Source organism: Salvelinus fontinalis, chromosome 36, assembly GCF_029448725.1.
Source record: "Salvelinus fontinalis isolate EN_2023a chromosome 36, ASM2944872v1, whole genome shotgun sequence".
Taxonomy (NCBI): Eukaryota; Metazoa; Chordata; class Actinopteri; order Salmoniformes; family Salmonidae; genus Salvelinus; species Salvelinus fontinalis.
In genome coordinates, this window is record NC_074700.1 from 15,503,191 (window position 1) to 15,520,615 (window position 17,425).

Below are 17,425 nucleotides of genomic sequence, written 5' to 3' on the forward strand. Positions count from 1 at the left end.
TAGTACATGTGTGAAACAGGACAAATATAAGCACCCCCTATTTGACCTTTGATTGTATTGGCTATTTATTCAAATATTTTCATATGTTTCACATTTTGACTCTCTCTCCCTGTGCATGTGTGTGTGTGTAAAATCATTTAGGCTGCATAATGAAGATGAATTATGGCTAATGTGAATGTGGAAAATGTATTGTGGAATAAAATCTCCGGAATATCTCTACAGGGGGACGAGGGCACGTTTAGCAAAAACGTAAAGGGAGCATACACGACGTCATACGCCGCGTTGGCTTGCAACAGTCGAGAGAAACGGTTTTAGAGTCCCCCTTCCCTCCGTATGTTTTTGGTGGGGGAAAAGTTGTGGGTGGCCGATAGTGTGAAGGTAGGGTGTGCTTGGTTTTTAACCATTTGGCCGTAGGAGAATGATATATTGTATCTTTGGGAGATAGAAACTAAGGGGATATGCACGTGGTATAAGTATACTTTTTAACTTTTTTGTTAGTTCTGGCCAGTGCAAATTTACTGGCTAGCGTTGTAAGAGCATTTCACCTCACCCCCTTTTCCCGTTAGCCTGTTAGCTTTCTCTTCCATAGTTTCTGTGGGACAGCTGAAAAAAGGGTTTAGAGAAATGGCGGAAACCAAAATAATATACCACATCGACGAGGAGGAGACGCCGTATTTGGTGAAGATTCCGATTCCTGCCGAAAATATCACTTTGTTGGATTTTAAACAGGTCTTGAACAAGCCAAACTACAAATTCTTCTTCAAGTCTATGGACCAGGACTTTGGGTGAGTGAGAGCTAACGTTAGTGATTCATGATTGTGCGAGAGTCGGGTTGTGGGTTTCAGGCAAATTATGATAAAGGGGAAAATCAACCAACCCAGAATGAGTTCTATAAGCGCAATAGGAGCCAATGAATGTCTCCAAGTGTGCCTTAATGTTACGAACGTTTGTGAGTGACTTTCGCCTTTCGAAAGGGATGGGATGTGGGGGGTGACTGACTGCGCGCAGAATGCGAACCATTCAATTAGGCCTCTCTCGCCATACATCACACCCTTCCCTTTCTCATAGCTAAGAGCGCCTTCTCTCTTAGAGATTGATAGAAATGTACATAATTGATACCTGGAGGAAAATGGAGGAGGGTCATGCTTTTTCAGTCAAGGGGAGGCTTTAGTATTTAAAAAAAATTCTAGTCCAGGGGAGGGTCATGTGATTTGTAATGGCAATATTTCTCAGTGTTTGCGTTGCTTATTAGGCTATACATCAATGTGTGCTATAGGCTACAAAGTGCATACTCAGAAACCCAGAGCAGAGTTACATTTCTTAGATAGCTGCTGGGATGGTGTAAATAAAACTAGGCTACATTACACACTGCAATTCCACCCCTGAGCCCCTGCCAGCTCTGCTCTTGGGCCCCTATTCCAACCCAAGTTAAGCGACTGTAAATGGAACGTAATTCCATTTTAATGTGCTTTTTTCTCTATGTATTGAGACTTTGAACTTAAGTATGAGAATAACATGCTATTCACCTACTTTGTTTGAGGTGTCGCTCGACTAAAGGTGTGTTTACAGATGACATATTCTGACCTTGACTTAATTTCCTTATAATTCCACCAATTTTACGCTTGAGGAAACCATAAGATCAGCAAACCTGTCAGTTCCAAGTGGGAAAAGCGTCTGCTTTTTTCCAATTAAAAAAAAGCAATAATTTATAAATTGGTAAGAGCTATTGATAAGAGCAAGTTAAATTAGTATTGTAAATGCACATAGCAATTGTTTTACATGGTTTTTCCTTATGATCCCAGGAGATGAATGTGAAACCAGCCATATGGAAGCAAACTGAAAATCATATCGACATGTATTGCGGCCCCTTTTTCTACAGTGAAATCGGATATTAATTAGGGCCGATTTCAAGTTTTCATAACAATCAGATATCGGTATTTTTGGGCGCTGATTTGCCGTTAAAAAAAATATATATATTATTTTTTATTATTTTTTTTTATTATTTTTTTAAAATATATATATTTTTAAATTATTTTTACACCTTTATTTAATCTTTATTTAACTAGGCAAGTCAGTTAAGAACACATTCTTATTTTCAATGACGGCCTACAAGGCAGAACGACAGATTTTTAACCTTGTCAGCTCGGGGGATTCAATCTTGCAACCTTACAGTTAACTAGTCCAATGCTCTAACACTTGATTACATTGCACTCCACGAGGAGCCTGCCTGTTACGCGAATGCAGTAAGCTAAGGTAAGTTGCTAGCTAGCATTAAACTTATCTTATAAAAAAAACAATCAATCAATGACTGTCATTGCTCCAATGTATACTTAACCATAAACATCAATGCCTTTCATAAAATCAATACACAAGTATATATTTTTAAACCTGCATATTTAGCTAAAAGAAATCCAGGTTAGCAGGCAATATTGACCAGGTGAAATTGTGTCATTTCTCTTGCGTTCATTGCACGCAGAGTCAGGGTATATGCAACAGTTTGGGCCGCCTGGCTCTTTGCGAACTAATTTGCATAACATAACATTGTAGGTTGTGCAATGTAACAGGAATATTTAGACTCATGAATGCCACCCGTTAGATAAAATACGGAATGGAATAAACGTTTTGTTTTCGTGGTGATAGTTTCCGGATTAGTCAAAGGTATATGGTTTAGAGAAATAGTCGAAGCGTTATAATTCCTGTAATAACTTGCGGCTGAACTTGAAAGGTGTTCCTTCGTTATTTTACCGTTCATGTCTTCCATAGAGAATGTCTTGATCTACTTCAAATAAGGTCTGTTTTTCGCGGAGGAGGAGACTGACAGGGGACCATGCAGACAAGCTCTGCTTTCTGCACTACAACCTAAAACTTTGTAACTGGGAATATTGAAGACCCATGAAAGCTGGTGGTTCGTTTTAACATATGTTCTCATGTTATTTGAGACTAAATTGATTTTATTTATGTATTATATTAAGTTAAAATAAAAGCGTTCATTGTTCATTCAGTATTATTGCAATAGTCATTATTACAAAAATGTGTGTATGATATATATATATACACACACACTTTTTTTAATCGGCCGATTTAATCGGTATCGGCTTTTTTTGTCCTCCAATAATCGGTATCGTTATTGGCGTTGAAAAATCATAATCGGTCGACCTCTAATAGGAACGGTGGGTTAACTGCCTTGTTCAGGGGCAGAACGACAGATTTTTACCTGGTCAGCTCGGGGATTCGATCTTGCAACCTTCCGGTTACTAGTCCAACGCTTTAACCACCTGCCTTACATTGCACTCCAAGAGGAGCCTGCATGGCAGGCTGACTACCTGTTACGTGAGTGCAGCAAGAAGCCAAGGTAAGTTGCTGGCCTGCTGTCGCTGGCCTGCTGGAGGTCATTTTGCAGGGCTCTGGTAGTGCACCTCCTTGCACAAAGGCGGAGGTAGCGGTCCTGCTGCTGGGTTGTTGCCCTCCTACGGCTTCCTCCACGTCTCCTGATGTACTGGCCTGTCTCCTGGTAGCGCCTCCATGCTCTGGACACTACGCTGACAGACACAACAAACCTTTTTGCCACAGCTCACATTGATGTGCCATCCTGGATGAACTGCACTACCTGAGCCACTTGTGTGGGTTGTAGACTCCGTCTCATGCTACCACTAGAGTGAGAGCACCGCCAGCATTCAAAAGTGACCAAAACATCAGCCAGGAAGCATAGGAACTGAGAAGTGGTGTGTGGTCACCACCTGCAGAAGCATTCCTTTTTTGGGGGTGTCTTACTAATTGCCTATAATTTCCACCTTTTGTCTATTCCATTTGCACAACAGCATGTGAAATTTATTGTCAATCAGTGTTGCTTCCTAAGTGGACAGTTTGATTTCACAGAAGTGTGATTGACTTGGAGTTACATTGTGTTGTTTAAGTGTTCCCTTTTATTTTTTGAGCAGTGTATATTATATATAAACCATCCAAGTAATCGGTATCGGCTTTTTTGGTCCTCCAATAATCGGTATCGGCGTTGAAAAATCATAATCTGTCGACCTCTTCTCTGGAGGGACCTGAAAATAGCTGTGCAACGACGCTCCCGATCCAACCTGACAGAACTTGAGAGGATTTGCAGAGAAGAATCTGAGTAACTCTCCAAATACAGGTGTGCCAAGCTTGTAGAGTTATACCCAAGAAGACTTCGTTTAAAATAAAATAAAAATGTATACATTTGTCAACATTTCTAAAATGTTGTTTTTGCTTTGTCATTATGCGGTATTGTGTGTAGATTGAGGGGGGGGGGGGGGGGGGGGGGGGGGAACTATTTAATCGATTTTAGAATAAGGCTGTAACATAACAAAATGTGTGACAAGTCAAGGGGTCTGATTTCTTTCAGAATGCAATGTATGCATAGTCACTTTACCCTACATGTACAAATTACCTCGACTAACCAGTACCCCCGCACATTGACTCGGTACCAGTACCCCCTGTATATAGCTTCATTATTGTTATTTTATTGTTACTTTAAAATATATATATTTTAGTTCATTTACGCAATATTTTCTTAACTGCATTGTTGATTTAAGGGCTTGTAGGTAAGCATTTCACGATACGGTTGTATTCGGCGCATGTGACACACAAGATTAGATTCTTAGGGCTGAAGCTGCCGAGTTGTCGTATGCGCTTTAGAATGTTTTGATTATATGCCCAGGCTTTTCTCTGTTTTATTTTACAATTTGTATCATTTTAAACATTTGCCACTATCGGGAGCCATCGTCAGTAATACCCACATACATGTATTATTGCATCATTGCATTTGGTTTACCTTTCTTTCCCTTGTCACATCTTTGTAAGTTGTGCCTGAGGATCGCTAGCATTAGTGGATCATGCATCTGTGAGAATGCTGCTCATCGACTACAGCTCGGCCTTCAATACCATAGTGCCCAATAAGCTCATTACAAAGCTCGTAACCCTGGGTCTGAACTCCTCCCTATACAACTAGGTCCTGGAATTCCTGATAGTCCACCCCAAGTGGTGAAGGTAGGCAACATGACCTCCTAGACACTGATTCTCAACACGGGGGCCCCGCAAGGGTGCGTCCTCATTCCCCTCCTGTATTCCCTGCGTGGCCATATACAGTTCCAACTCCATCAAATTCGCTGACGACATGACCGAAGTAGGCCTAAATAACTATGCAACAGCCTACAGGGAGGAGGTAGGCACTGTGACGGTGTGCTGCCAGGTAAACAACCTCTCCCTCAACGTTAGCAAAACAAAGGAGCTGATTGTGGACTTTAGGAGGAACCAAGCCGGACACGCCCCCATCCTCATCAATGGGAGACGGCCAATAACTTCAAATTCCTTGACGTACACGTCTCTGATAAGCTGAAATGGTCAAACCATACAGACACCGTAGTGAAGAAGGTGCATCAGCGACTCTTCAACCTCTGGAAATTCGGCCTGTCCCTGAGCACCATCAAGAGCATACTGTCGGGCTGCATCACAGCATGGTACGGCATCTCCATTGCCGCGGACTGCAAGGCTCTTCAGAGGGTGATACGTGCAGTCGAATGCACCATTGAGTGCACACTGCCTGCACTACACTTTTCGTAAAAATACCATCGGCTACACATTACTCAATGTAAACTTGCCTAGCCTACATCTCGACCGCTACCTCTGGAGGTAGTGCACTACACTTGCCCGACAGTTGCCATCCTTGAATCAGGGCAGTGTTGAGCCAACACTCCTACAGTATAAATGGTAATAGCGGAACAAAGTTTTTGAAACAGCTGAAATATTTCCTAATATTTGAGACATGTTTTATTGAGTTTTTACTTGAAATTGCACTACCAGCCTGTTGCATCCTGAAACTGCCGGCTGCACTGAGCCACCTAAAACTTTGGAAGGTCATCTCCAAGTAGGCTGTTGTGCCTTTGGCCAGACGGAAGACACTCCTCATTAAGTCTGCCATAAAGGCCTGATTGGTGGAGTGCTGCAGAGATGGTTGTCCTTGAAGGTTCTCCCATCTCCACAGAGGAACTCTGGAGCTCTCTGAGTGACCATCAGGTTCTTGGTCACCTCCCTGACAAGGCCCTTCTACCCTGATTGCTCAGTTTGGTCGAGCAGCCAGCTCCAGCAAGTCTTGGTGGTTCCAAACTTAAGCATGATGGAGGCCACTTTAATCTTGGGGACCTTCATGCTGCAGATTTTCTTTGGTACCCTTCTCCAGATCTGTGCCTCGACACAATCATGTCTCTGAGCTCTACGGACAGGTCCTTTGACCTCATGGCTTGGTTTTTGCTCTGGCATGCACTGTCAACTGTGCAACCTTATATAGACAGGTGTGTGCCTTTTCCAAATCATGTCCAGTCAATTGAATGTACCGCAGGTTGACTCCAATCAAGTTGTAGAAACTTCTCAGGGAGGATCAATGGAAACAGGATGTGCCTGAGCTCAAATTTGAGTGTCACAGCAAAGGGTCTGAATACTTACACTACCGTTCAAAAGTTTGTGTCACTTAGAAATGTCCTTGTTTTTGAAAGAAAATCACATGTTTTGTCCATTTTTAAAATGACATAAAATTTATCAGAAATACAGCCTAGACATTGTTAATGTTGTAAATGACTATTGTAGCTGGAAACGGCTGAATTTTTATGGAATATCTACATAGGCGTACAGAGGCCCATTATCAACAACCATCACTCCTGTGTTCCAATGGCACGTTGTGTTAGCTAATCCAAGTTTATCATTTTAAAAGGCTAATTGATCATTAGAAATCCCTTTTGCAATTAAGTTAGCACAGCTGAAAACTGTTCTAATTTAAAGAAGCAATACAACTGGCCTTTAGACTAGTTGAGTATCTGGAGCATCAGCATTTGTGTGTTCGTTTACATGCTCAAAATGGCCAGAAACAATTAACTTTCTTCTGAAGCTCGTCAGTCTATTCTTGTTCTGAGAAATGAAGGCTCTTCCATAAGATATTTCAGATTTTTTACTGAATACATTTAGAAAATTGTCTAAACATGTTTTTACTTTGTCATGCATGGGTTATTGTGTGGAGATTGAGGGTATTTAAAAAAAAAAAAATACATTTAGGAATAAAGTTATAATGTAACAAAATGGAAAAAGTGAAGGGGTCTGAATACTTCCCGAAGGCGCTGTAAATGCATAGCTGAGCCTTTAAAAACATGTGTTTTCCCCTGGCCCAGATGGGATCGCTGCAGAAAGGCTTCGCTAGGCTACCTACAGCTGTTATCAGTAGGCTACAGTTGATCAGACTGAGGAGGACTAATTGTGCACTTTGAAAAAGCAAGATGTATTTCATTTTTGGGTGCTTCCCATATAAAACAGCTCATCGTGGTAATTCAATTTTACCACATGTAAGGATTATGCATGAAGCCTGTGGTCCCGTGTGGCTCAGTTGGTAGAGCATGGCGCTTGCGCTTGCAACGCCAGGCTTGCAACGCCAGGGTTGTGGGTTCAATTCCCACGGGGGGACCAGGGTTCAATTCCCACGGGGGGACCAGGATGAATATGTATGAACTTTCCAATTTGTAAGTCGCTCTGGATAAGAGCGTCTGCTAAATGACTTAAATGTAAATATAAGCCTGGTTAGTTGTAAGGTAGGCCTACTGTACTTTTTTTATATGTATGAGAGGGTTAATTGTTCATTTTGATAGGCTAATATTACTTAATGAAGACATGCTGTTATAGCAACTGTGCTTTTCTCTTGAAGCTAAAATGTAATGATTGATGACTACAGATGAGAAAATAAACCCTTTAATTTTCTGCAAATACAAGCTTGTGATTCACAAGTTGTGAATTGTTGAATTATTCAAGAGTGTAATATGGTTTGGTTGCATTATTCAGTATTGTAATATGTTTTAGAAGAAAAGTTTGTCATTGTTGAATATTTTGTGCTAGTGTATCTACTGTGATATTTACGATCAATTTGAGCTGTAGACCAAGAATGTTGTTAGCCACAACGAAAGATAAGGTAAGACAAGAATGTAATGTGAATTGAAAAGTATAATTCCCTTTTCCCTTCCCCGCCCCTCACTCTTCTTCATATCTCGTAGTGGGAATAGGGCCTTGGAGCATATGGGTCAAAGCATAACTTCTGCCATGAATACTACCTTTTACAATGAATGGACACCAAAAGAAAAAACTCACCCTGGCTGTTCTCATCCCCATCTCTCGCTCTCTCTCCCTCCCATCTTGTTAAATCCTAAGCATCTCTTACTTTTGGAAACTGGACCAAGTTTTTGTCTCCCTGAATACCATACCGTGGCCGGCTGGGGGGGTGAATAAATTTATTTTTATTTATTATTTTTATTATTTATTTTTTATATATATTTGTAATGACAATTACAACAATACTGAATGAACACTTTTATTTTAACTTAATGATACATAAATAAAATCTATTTAGTCTCAAATAAATAATGAAACATGTTCGATTTGGTTTAAATAATTCAAAAACGGTGTTGGAGAAGAAAGTAAAAGTGCAAAATGTGCCATGTAAAAAAGCTAACGTAAGTTCCTTGCTCAGAACATGAGAACGTATGAAAGCTGGTGGTTCCTTTTTAACATCTGTCTTCAATATTCCCAGTTCTTCAATATTCCCAGTTAAGAAGTTTTAGGTTGTAGTTATTATAGGATTATTTCTCTATACCATTTGTATTTCATATACCTTTTGACTATTGGATGTTTATATTGGAACTTTATTGCCAGCCTAATCTCAGGAGTTAATAGGCTTGAAGTCAAACAGCGCTGTGCTTCAAGCATTGTGAAGAGCTGCTGGCAAATGCAGGAAAGTGCTGTTTGAATGAATGCTTACGAGCCTGCTGCTGCCTACCACCGCTCAGTCAGACTGCGCTATCAAATATCAAATCATAGACTTAATTATAACATAACACAGAAATACGAGCCGTAGGTCATTAATATGGTCGAATCCGGAAACTATCATTTCGAAAATGTTTACTCTTTCAGTAAAATATGGAACCGTTCTGTATTTTATCGAACGGGTGGCAACCCTAAGTCTAAATATTGCTGTTACATTGTACAACCTTCAATGTTATGTAATAATTCTGGCAAATTAATTATGAGCCAGGTGGCCAAAATGTTGCATATACCCTGACTCTGCGTGCAATGAACGCAAGAGAAGTGACACAATTTCCCTGGTTAATATTGCCTGCTAACATGAATTTCTTTTAACTAAATATGCAGGTTTAAAAAAATATATACTTCTGTGTATTGATTTTAAGAAAGGCATTGATGTTTATGGTTAGGTTCATTGGTGCAACGATTGTGCTTTTTTTTCGCGAATGCACTTTTGTTAAATCATCACCCGTTTGGCAAAGTAAGCTTTGATTTGAAGATAATTTAACAGGCACCACATTGATTATATGCAACGCAGGACAAGCTTGTTAAACTAGTAATATCATCAACCATGTGTAGTTAACTAGTGATTATGTTAAGATTGACTTGTTTTTTATAAGTCTTATGCTATGTAGCAACTTACCTTGGCCCCTTGCTGCACTCGTGTAACAGGTGGTCAGCCTGGCACGCAGTCTCCTCGTGGTTTGCAATGTAATCGCCACACAAAAAATGCAGATTACTGATTGTTATGAAATCGGCCCTAATTAATCGGTCGACCTCTACTTTAGACATACTTTTTTCCTCCCCTTACTCCCATTTAAAACCTCCAGACTGAAAGAGCTGTCACTGTCAATTCATCTTTCTTTGGTAGCTGTTTGTCAGTTGTGCCCTACCCTAGGTTGAATGGAATGCATGTTTGTGGTGGAGTTTGCCTGATGAGACCTAGGGCTTCTGTTAAACACATTAATTGCAGTAAAACCGCTTGCGTTTTGTAAGCTACTCTGAAATGTAAACTTACTCAAACGAAGAACACCACAAAATTGCAACTTATATTATAAAAACAGTCGCTAAAACAATCAAGTGCTCCTGCATCTACTGAGTTGTCTGACCATACTTCTACCGCAACATTTTGAAACGAACCTCAAAGTCAGTTACAAGTAGGTTACATTTAAACTCTGCTCAGAAGTCAGCTACCCAATCAAAACCGAGCTACTTTTCTCAGGGTCTGTTCCTTCAGCCTGTGGCCTCAGCAAAGTAACTAAAGCATCAGGGTGTTTTCTGCCTGTTCCTTGTGTGTTTTCATTTCCGGGAGTGCGAGCCAGCTGTCAGACAGGCTGTGTCAGTCAGGGCAGAGCCAGCAGAGTGGAGCAGACCAGGAGACCCTAGGGTTGGAGAGATGCCATTTGCTGGGGGTCTGGCTGCGGCAGAGTCAACATGAAGAGAGGCGAGAGAGATGCACAGGAGGGGTGGGGGAAGTGGATGGTTGTTTTGGGTGTGATGTGTGAGAGATTAATAGATGGGAGAAAAAAGTTTGTTTGGGATGTGCGGCCAAGGAGTAATGGTTATGAGGGAATATTCGAGATGTTTGTGTTTTGAGGCTTTTTTGTGCGTTGGTGAAATAGCTTGAGGGGAGGTAATTTGTTAGTTTGTAATGGTGAGGTATGTGGACAATTACTCTGTGTAGAATGTTGCATCTGTCTGTCCCTTTCTGGATGCAATTTGAGTCCGTCCTCACTAGGGTTGGAAACTTTCCGGAAATTTTCCATGGGAAGTTAAGCCCGGGAATTTGGGGAATTTTGTTTAAATTCATCAAAGTTAGCTTATAACAGTGAACCTTTTTTTGTGCGAAACACATAAGGCAATTCTAGGTCTTGTGGCATATTTTGGTTAAACTATCCCCAATTCAATGGAATTACAACCCTGCACAGTGCATTCTTCCATCACATGTACAGTACAGCTGATTCTCAAGATCTTGCACACTAATGAGATGCTATTGAGCCCACACTACTACACTGTCTGAGCTAAGGACTACATGCTATCTGGTAAGTTTTGATTACAATACTGTGTGGGGTGAATATATTTTATGACATACATGATTTCTTAACTAGTAAATAGTTGGCTACAGCAAAGTGTTTTATATCATTTCTAACAATTTCTGCTAGTTAGTGTTTGCTTCCATGTGGGTTTTAGTTTGCTTGAGCCTGCTAACTGAGTGTTAATTCACCTGTTTCCATACATGTTTCATTTTAAAACATTTATCTTACAAAGGAGTTGTTTAATCTAACTGTTTAAACTGCCAGCTACTCATCCCCAGAAGATAAGATATGCATATTATTAGTAGATTTGGATAGAAAACACTGGAGTTTCTAAAACTGTTTGAATCATGTCTGTGAGTATAACAGAACTTATTTATCAGGCGAAACCCGAGGACAAACCATTCAGATTTCTTTGTTGTTGAGATCACTCTTTTCAATGAGTTTTCATTGGGAAACCAGATTTCTAAGGGACCTTCTTCTTCTTTCTAAGGGACCACTTCCACTGGAAGTCAACAGTCTTTAGAAATTGGTTGAGGTTTTCCTTTGTGTAATGAAGAAGTACGGCCATCTTGAAGGAGGGTCCATTCCAGCCTTGTGTAGGTCTACAATCTTGTCCCTGACATCCTTGGAGAGCTCTTTGGTCTTGGCCATGGTGGAGAGTTTGGAATCTGATTGATTGCTTCTGTGGACAGGTGTCTTTTATACAGGTAACAAACTGAGATTAGGAGCACTCCCTTTAAGAGTGTGCTCCTAATCTCAGCTTGTTACCTGTATAAAAGACACCTGGGAGCCAGAAATCTTTCTGATTGAGAGGGGGTCAAATACTTATTTCCCTCATTAAAATGCAAATCAATTTATAACATTTTTGACATGCCTTTTTCTGGATTTATTTGTTGTTATTCTGTCTCTCACTGTTCAAATAAACCTACCATTAAATTTATAGACCGATCATTTCTTTGTCAGTGGGCAAACGTACAAATTCAGCAGGGGATCAAATACTTTTCCCCCTCACTGTATGATAAGGTGAAAGGTTTGTTTCTGTCTCCATATGATATTGTAAATATATCCAATGCAAAAAACATCTACATTTTAAATGGTATTAATATTAATTTGCATATATTCCCGTTAATTCCCACAAAGTTTCTACGTCTGAATATTCCCGACATGTGCAACCCTAGTCCTCACAGAGCGAGAAAGAAGAGGAGCGAGCAACCAAAATTATTCAGACGGCGGGAGAAAGAGTGAGAGCAGGGGAAGAAAAAGAAGGTAGGAGGGAAAGAGAGGGGTACCAAGAGGAGGTAAGAAAGAAGAGGAGATGTGTGTATGTGAGAGAGACTAAACCAAGTTCGCTCACACAAGGCCAGCCTCCTGCTGGTGACAATGCCTCCCCAGTGCCCACAACAATCTGGCCCTGTGCTACCACTCACCCACAACAATCTGGCCACACCCGCTGCTTACAAAACCCCAGAGTGGGCCTAGCAGACCGTACTACACACAAAATGTTGCAAACACCAACATCCATACGCACGCACACAACCTGTCTCAGGGTTTCCGTTAGCTGGTAATAGCCAGCTTTTGGCCATAGAAAATAGAAAAGCCATTCAAGAAAATTGGTCCAGACTAATTGTCCGGGAAAGGAAGAAAAAAAATCCCATTTGCGAAATAATGCTTTTTAGTTTATACATTGATGGAAATTCATTTGGCTGGTCATGCTAATTGGTCTATAGGTTAATTTGCATAATTTTGTGGCATTAAATTGGCGAATGTGTACAGTATAGTCGTTATGTACAGTAAGGGTCAAAAGTTTGGACACCTACTCATTCAAGGGTTTTGCTTGATTTATTATTTTCTACATTTTAGAATAATAGAAGACATCAAAACTATGAAATAACACATGGAATCATGTAGTAACCAAAAAGTTGTTAATCAAATCAACATTTATTTTATAATTGAGATTCTTCAAAGTAGCCACTTTGCCTTGACAGCACCTCTTCATGAGGTAGTCAACTGGAATGCATTTCAATTAACAAGTGTGTCTTGTTAATTTGTGGAATTTCTTTCCTTAGTGTGTTTGAACCAATCAGTTGTGTTGTGACAAGGTAGGGGTGGTATACAGAGATGGTCTTTTACCAAATAGGGCTAAGTCCACATTATGGCAAGAGCAGCTCAAATAAGCAAAGAGAAACAACAGTCCATTGCTTTAAGACACGGTCAGTCAATACGGAACATTTTAAGAACTTTGAAAGTTTCTTGTAGTGCAGTCGCAAAAACCATCAAGCGCTATGATGAAACTGGCTCTCATGAGGACCGCCACAGGAAAGGAAAATCTGGAGTTACCTCTGGTGCAGAGGATAAGTTCATTTGAGTTACCAGCCTCAGAAATTGCAGCCAAATAAGTGCTTCACAGAGTTCAAGTAACAGACACATCTCAACATCAACTGTTCAGAGGAGACTGCGTAAATCAGGCCTTCATGGTCGAATTGCTTCAAAGAAACCACTAGTAAAGCAAACCAATAAGAAGAATAGATTTGCTTGGGCCAAGAAACACGGGAAATGGACATTAGACCGGTATAAATCTCTCCTTTGGTCTGAGTCCAAATTTGAGTTTTTTGGTTCCAATCGCCAAGTCTTTGTGAGACGCTGAGTAGGAGAACGAATGATCTCCACGTTTGGTTCCCACCGTGAAGCATGGAGGAGGTGGTGTGATGGTGACACTCAATTCTATTTTGAATTCAAGGCACGCTTAACCTGTTTGGGATATGGGGCAGCATTTTCACGTTCGGATGAAATGCCTGCCCAGTTAAAACTTCCTGCGACTCAGGTCCAGAAGCTAATATATGAATATTATTAGTAGATTTGGAATAAAAACACTCTGAAGTTTCTAAAACTGTGTGATGTCTGTGAGTAGAACAGAACTCATATGGCAGGTGAAAACCTGAGAAAAATCCAACCAGAAAGTGGGAATCTGAGGTTTGTAGTTTTTCAACTCATTGCCTTTCTAATATACAGTGTCTATGGGGTCATATTGCATTTCCTAAGGCTTCCATTAGATGTCAACAGTCTTTAGAACCTTGTTTGAGGCTTCTACTGTGAAGGAGGAGAGAAGGAGAGCTGTTTCAACCAGATGTCTGGCAGAGTGCCATGAGCTGGTCACATGCATGGCTGTGAGAGCGACCTGCGTTCCATTGACAAAGGAATTCTCCGGTTGAAACATTATTGAAGATTTATGTTAAAAACATCCTAAAGATTGATTCTATACATCGTTTGACATTTTCCTAAGGACTTTTATAACTTTTGGGACTTTTCTTCTGAACTTTCGCCTGGACTTGCCCGCGCCTCGTGAGTTTGGATTGTGAACTAAACGCGCTAACAAAAAGGAGGTATTTGGACATAAATTATGGACTTTATCGAACAAAACAAACATTTATTGTGGAACTGAGATTCCTGGGAGTGCATTCTGATGAAGATAATCAAAGGTAAGTGAATATTTATAATGCTATTTCTGACTTTTGTTGACTCCACAACATGGCGGGTACCTGTATGGCTTGTTTTTGTGTCTGAGCTGCGTACTCAGATTATTGCATGGTGTGCTTTTTCTGTAAAGCTTTTTTGAAATCTGACACATCGGTTGCATTAAGGAGAAGTATATCTTTAATTCTGTGCATAACGCCTGTATCTTTTATCAAAGTTTATGATGATTATTTCTGTAAATTGATGTGGCTCTCTGAAAATTCGCCGGATGTTTTCGAGGCACAACATTACTGACCATAACGCGCCAATGTAAGCTGAGGTTTTTATAGATATAAATATGAACTATCGAACAAAACATAACTGTATTGTGTAACATGAAGTCCTATGAGTGCCATCTAATGAAGATCATCAAAGGTTAGTGATTTAATTTTATCTCTATTTCTGCTTTTTATGACTCCTCGCTTTGGCCGGAAAATGGCTGTATGTATTTTGTGACTAGGCTCTGACCTAACAAAATCATATGGTGTGCTTTCGCTGTAAAGCCTTTTTGAAATCGGACACGATGGGTAGATTTAACAAGAAGTTAAGATTTAATTTGGTGTAATGCACTTGTGAATGTATGAAAGTTTAAATATTTAGAAAAAATATTTTTGAATTCCGTGTTCTGCCTTTTCAGCGGAATGTTGTCGAGGGGTTCTGCTAGCCCTAGCCGTAATTAACCAACATGGCTACCACAGCATTCTGCATTGGTTTGCGCCTAGTGGGACTATCATTTGTTTTTCAACAGCACAATGACACAAAACACACCACCAGGCTGTGTAAAGGCTATTTGACCAAGGAGAGTGATGGAGTGCTGCATTAGATGTTTCTCCATATATTTATATGTACATATTCTTAATCATTCCTTTACACTTGTGTGTGTGTATAAGGTAGTTGTTGTGAAATTGTTAGATATCACTGCACGGTCGGAACTAGAAGCACAAGCATTTCGCTACACTCGCATTAACATCTGCTAACCATGTGTATGTGACCAACAAAGTTTGATTTGATTTGGCCTCCAATCACATGACCTCAACCCAATTGAGATGGTTTGGGATGACTTGGAACACAGAGTGAAGGAAAAGCAGCCAATAAGTGTTCAGCCTACGTAGGAACTCTTTCAAGACTGTTGGAAATGCATTCCAGGTGAAGCTGGTCGAGAGAGTGCCAAGAGTGTGCAAAGCTGTTGTTTTGGCAAAGTGTCTACTTTGAAGAATCTTAAGTATAAAATTATATTTTGATTTAACACTTTTGATGTCTTTACTATTATTCTACAGTGTAGTAAATACTACAAATAAAGAAAAACCCTGGAATGAGTAGGCGGTTCCAAACTTGACTGGTAGTCTCATCACACGCATACAACAAACAAACAGAGCTTTTGAGTGGAAAATCTGTCAAAGGCTGTTGCTGCTGCAGCATCTCAAAAGCAACGGAAGGCAGGCTTCAGCAGCGCATCTACTTTACAATGAGTTGGAGGCATTATGCATTTTGAAAACATACTTAATATTTTGAAACCTGAATGCTTGAATACATATTATGAGGCATGTGTTATCTTCCTTCAAAGTAGCCTATTAGATCTCCTCTCTTTCTAAATATCGAATGTCTATTTTCATCTGTCACATCAAACCGCTAGCATGTGTGGTGACCTTTTGATAACGTTTTACCGCTAATTGCATTATGGAACGAACATTTGCGCGTAGCCTACTGCCTGGTGCCCATTGCTGCGCTTATAATGTGAAGAAGTAATAGTTTGTCAACATTTTTAAGCAAAATGTTCTGATCTGTTGCACGAGACTCATTGTTTTTGAAAGTTTTTATTTTTATGTAGCCTAGGCCTACTGGTTGTATGAATTTGGTCGATTGTCCCAGAGTCTGTTTTGGAATAGCTATTTCTTTCTCGACAAGCTGACCTATAGGTGAACTTTTTCTACGATGTGGATAGTAGATTTACATAGGGTATAGCAGGGGTCTCCAACCTTTTTGAGCGAGAGCTGCTTTAAAAAAAATGAAACGTCGCAAGCTACAATTTTTGTTTATAGCTTTCAAGTACGCACCTTTTCTCTCCTCTGCAACTCTTCCCGGGTCCTTAGTGCACTGTTTTCTGTCAATATACTGTACCCCCCCCCCCAATGTTTCATTTTTCCTGTTTTTAGATTTTTTTTGGGTTTTCACTCGCAAAATTACAATAGTTCATAGAGAAACAAGGAAATTGGATGTTGTGAGTCCATGTCAATGCTTAAATCCTATCTGAAGACACTTTTTAAAATTAAAACGAACAAATGTGGATTTTGTGTGTAATTCCCCTTTAATTGCACATCTAGCAGGTGAGGAATGTGCCCTTCTAGCGATGGTTCTGTACTGACTAATGCACATTTCATGTAAAAGTTTGCAAATAATATACATATGATATACTTCTGCCAGGTAAGCCTGCTTTTCAGTTAACACTTAATTGAGAAGGCTTTGGGGAAAGTATTCTGTCAACCCACAAGATGGCTAGGCTTATCGCATCAACTGGCTACAGACTGAGTGATAGACAAACCTGTGCACCACACAGACAGGCGGGGGAAATATTGCTGGAAGTTAATTGGCAGATATTGTTAGATTTAGCTTCTTTTTTTTGTTGCCAATAGTGGCTAACCAGGGGTGAGATAATGATATGTTGCGTTGATTAGCTGGGAGCTTGCGTGTGTCTGATACTGCTGAGATTTGTTTGACAGTTTGCGGTGGAAATTGCATGTAGGCTACTTTCAGAATTGTTTGGGGAGCTACTCATAGATGGGGTGCCCAGTAGTTCACGATGGACCTGATCCTAGTCTGGGCAGTCAGTTAAGTGTCTCCTCGAAACAGTACTCGTGTCCAGCCCAGGTCCTAAGTACTGCTGTAATAACATGGTAGCCGGACAAACGGAGAGAAATTATACAGCAGATGCTACCTGTCCACCTAAGAGTGAAGAGGTGGATGCAGAGGGAAAGAAGGGTCTGAAGTTATAGAAGTCTTGAGAAACAATGGCTGGTCCATGAGTT

General features: G+C 40.3%; 1 protein-coding gene across 1 annotated transcript in view; it reads left to right on the forward strand.

Annotated features, from left to right (window-relative positions):
* Positions 1-290: 290 nt before the first annotated feature.
* Positions 291-17,425, forward strand: part of LOC129835270 (segment polarity protein dishevelled homolog DVL-2-like) — a 31,310-nt gene continuing 14,175 nt past the window's right edge. The window contains exons 1-2 of the mRNA XM_055900831.1: positions 291-378; positions 590-785. Of these exons, the coding sequence (XP_055756806.1) occupies positions 625-785 (161 nt within the window). The 5' untranslated portion in view covers positions 291-378; positions 590-624. The remainder of the gene's footprint in view (positions 379-589; positions 786-17,425) is intronic.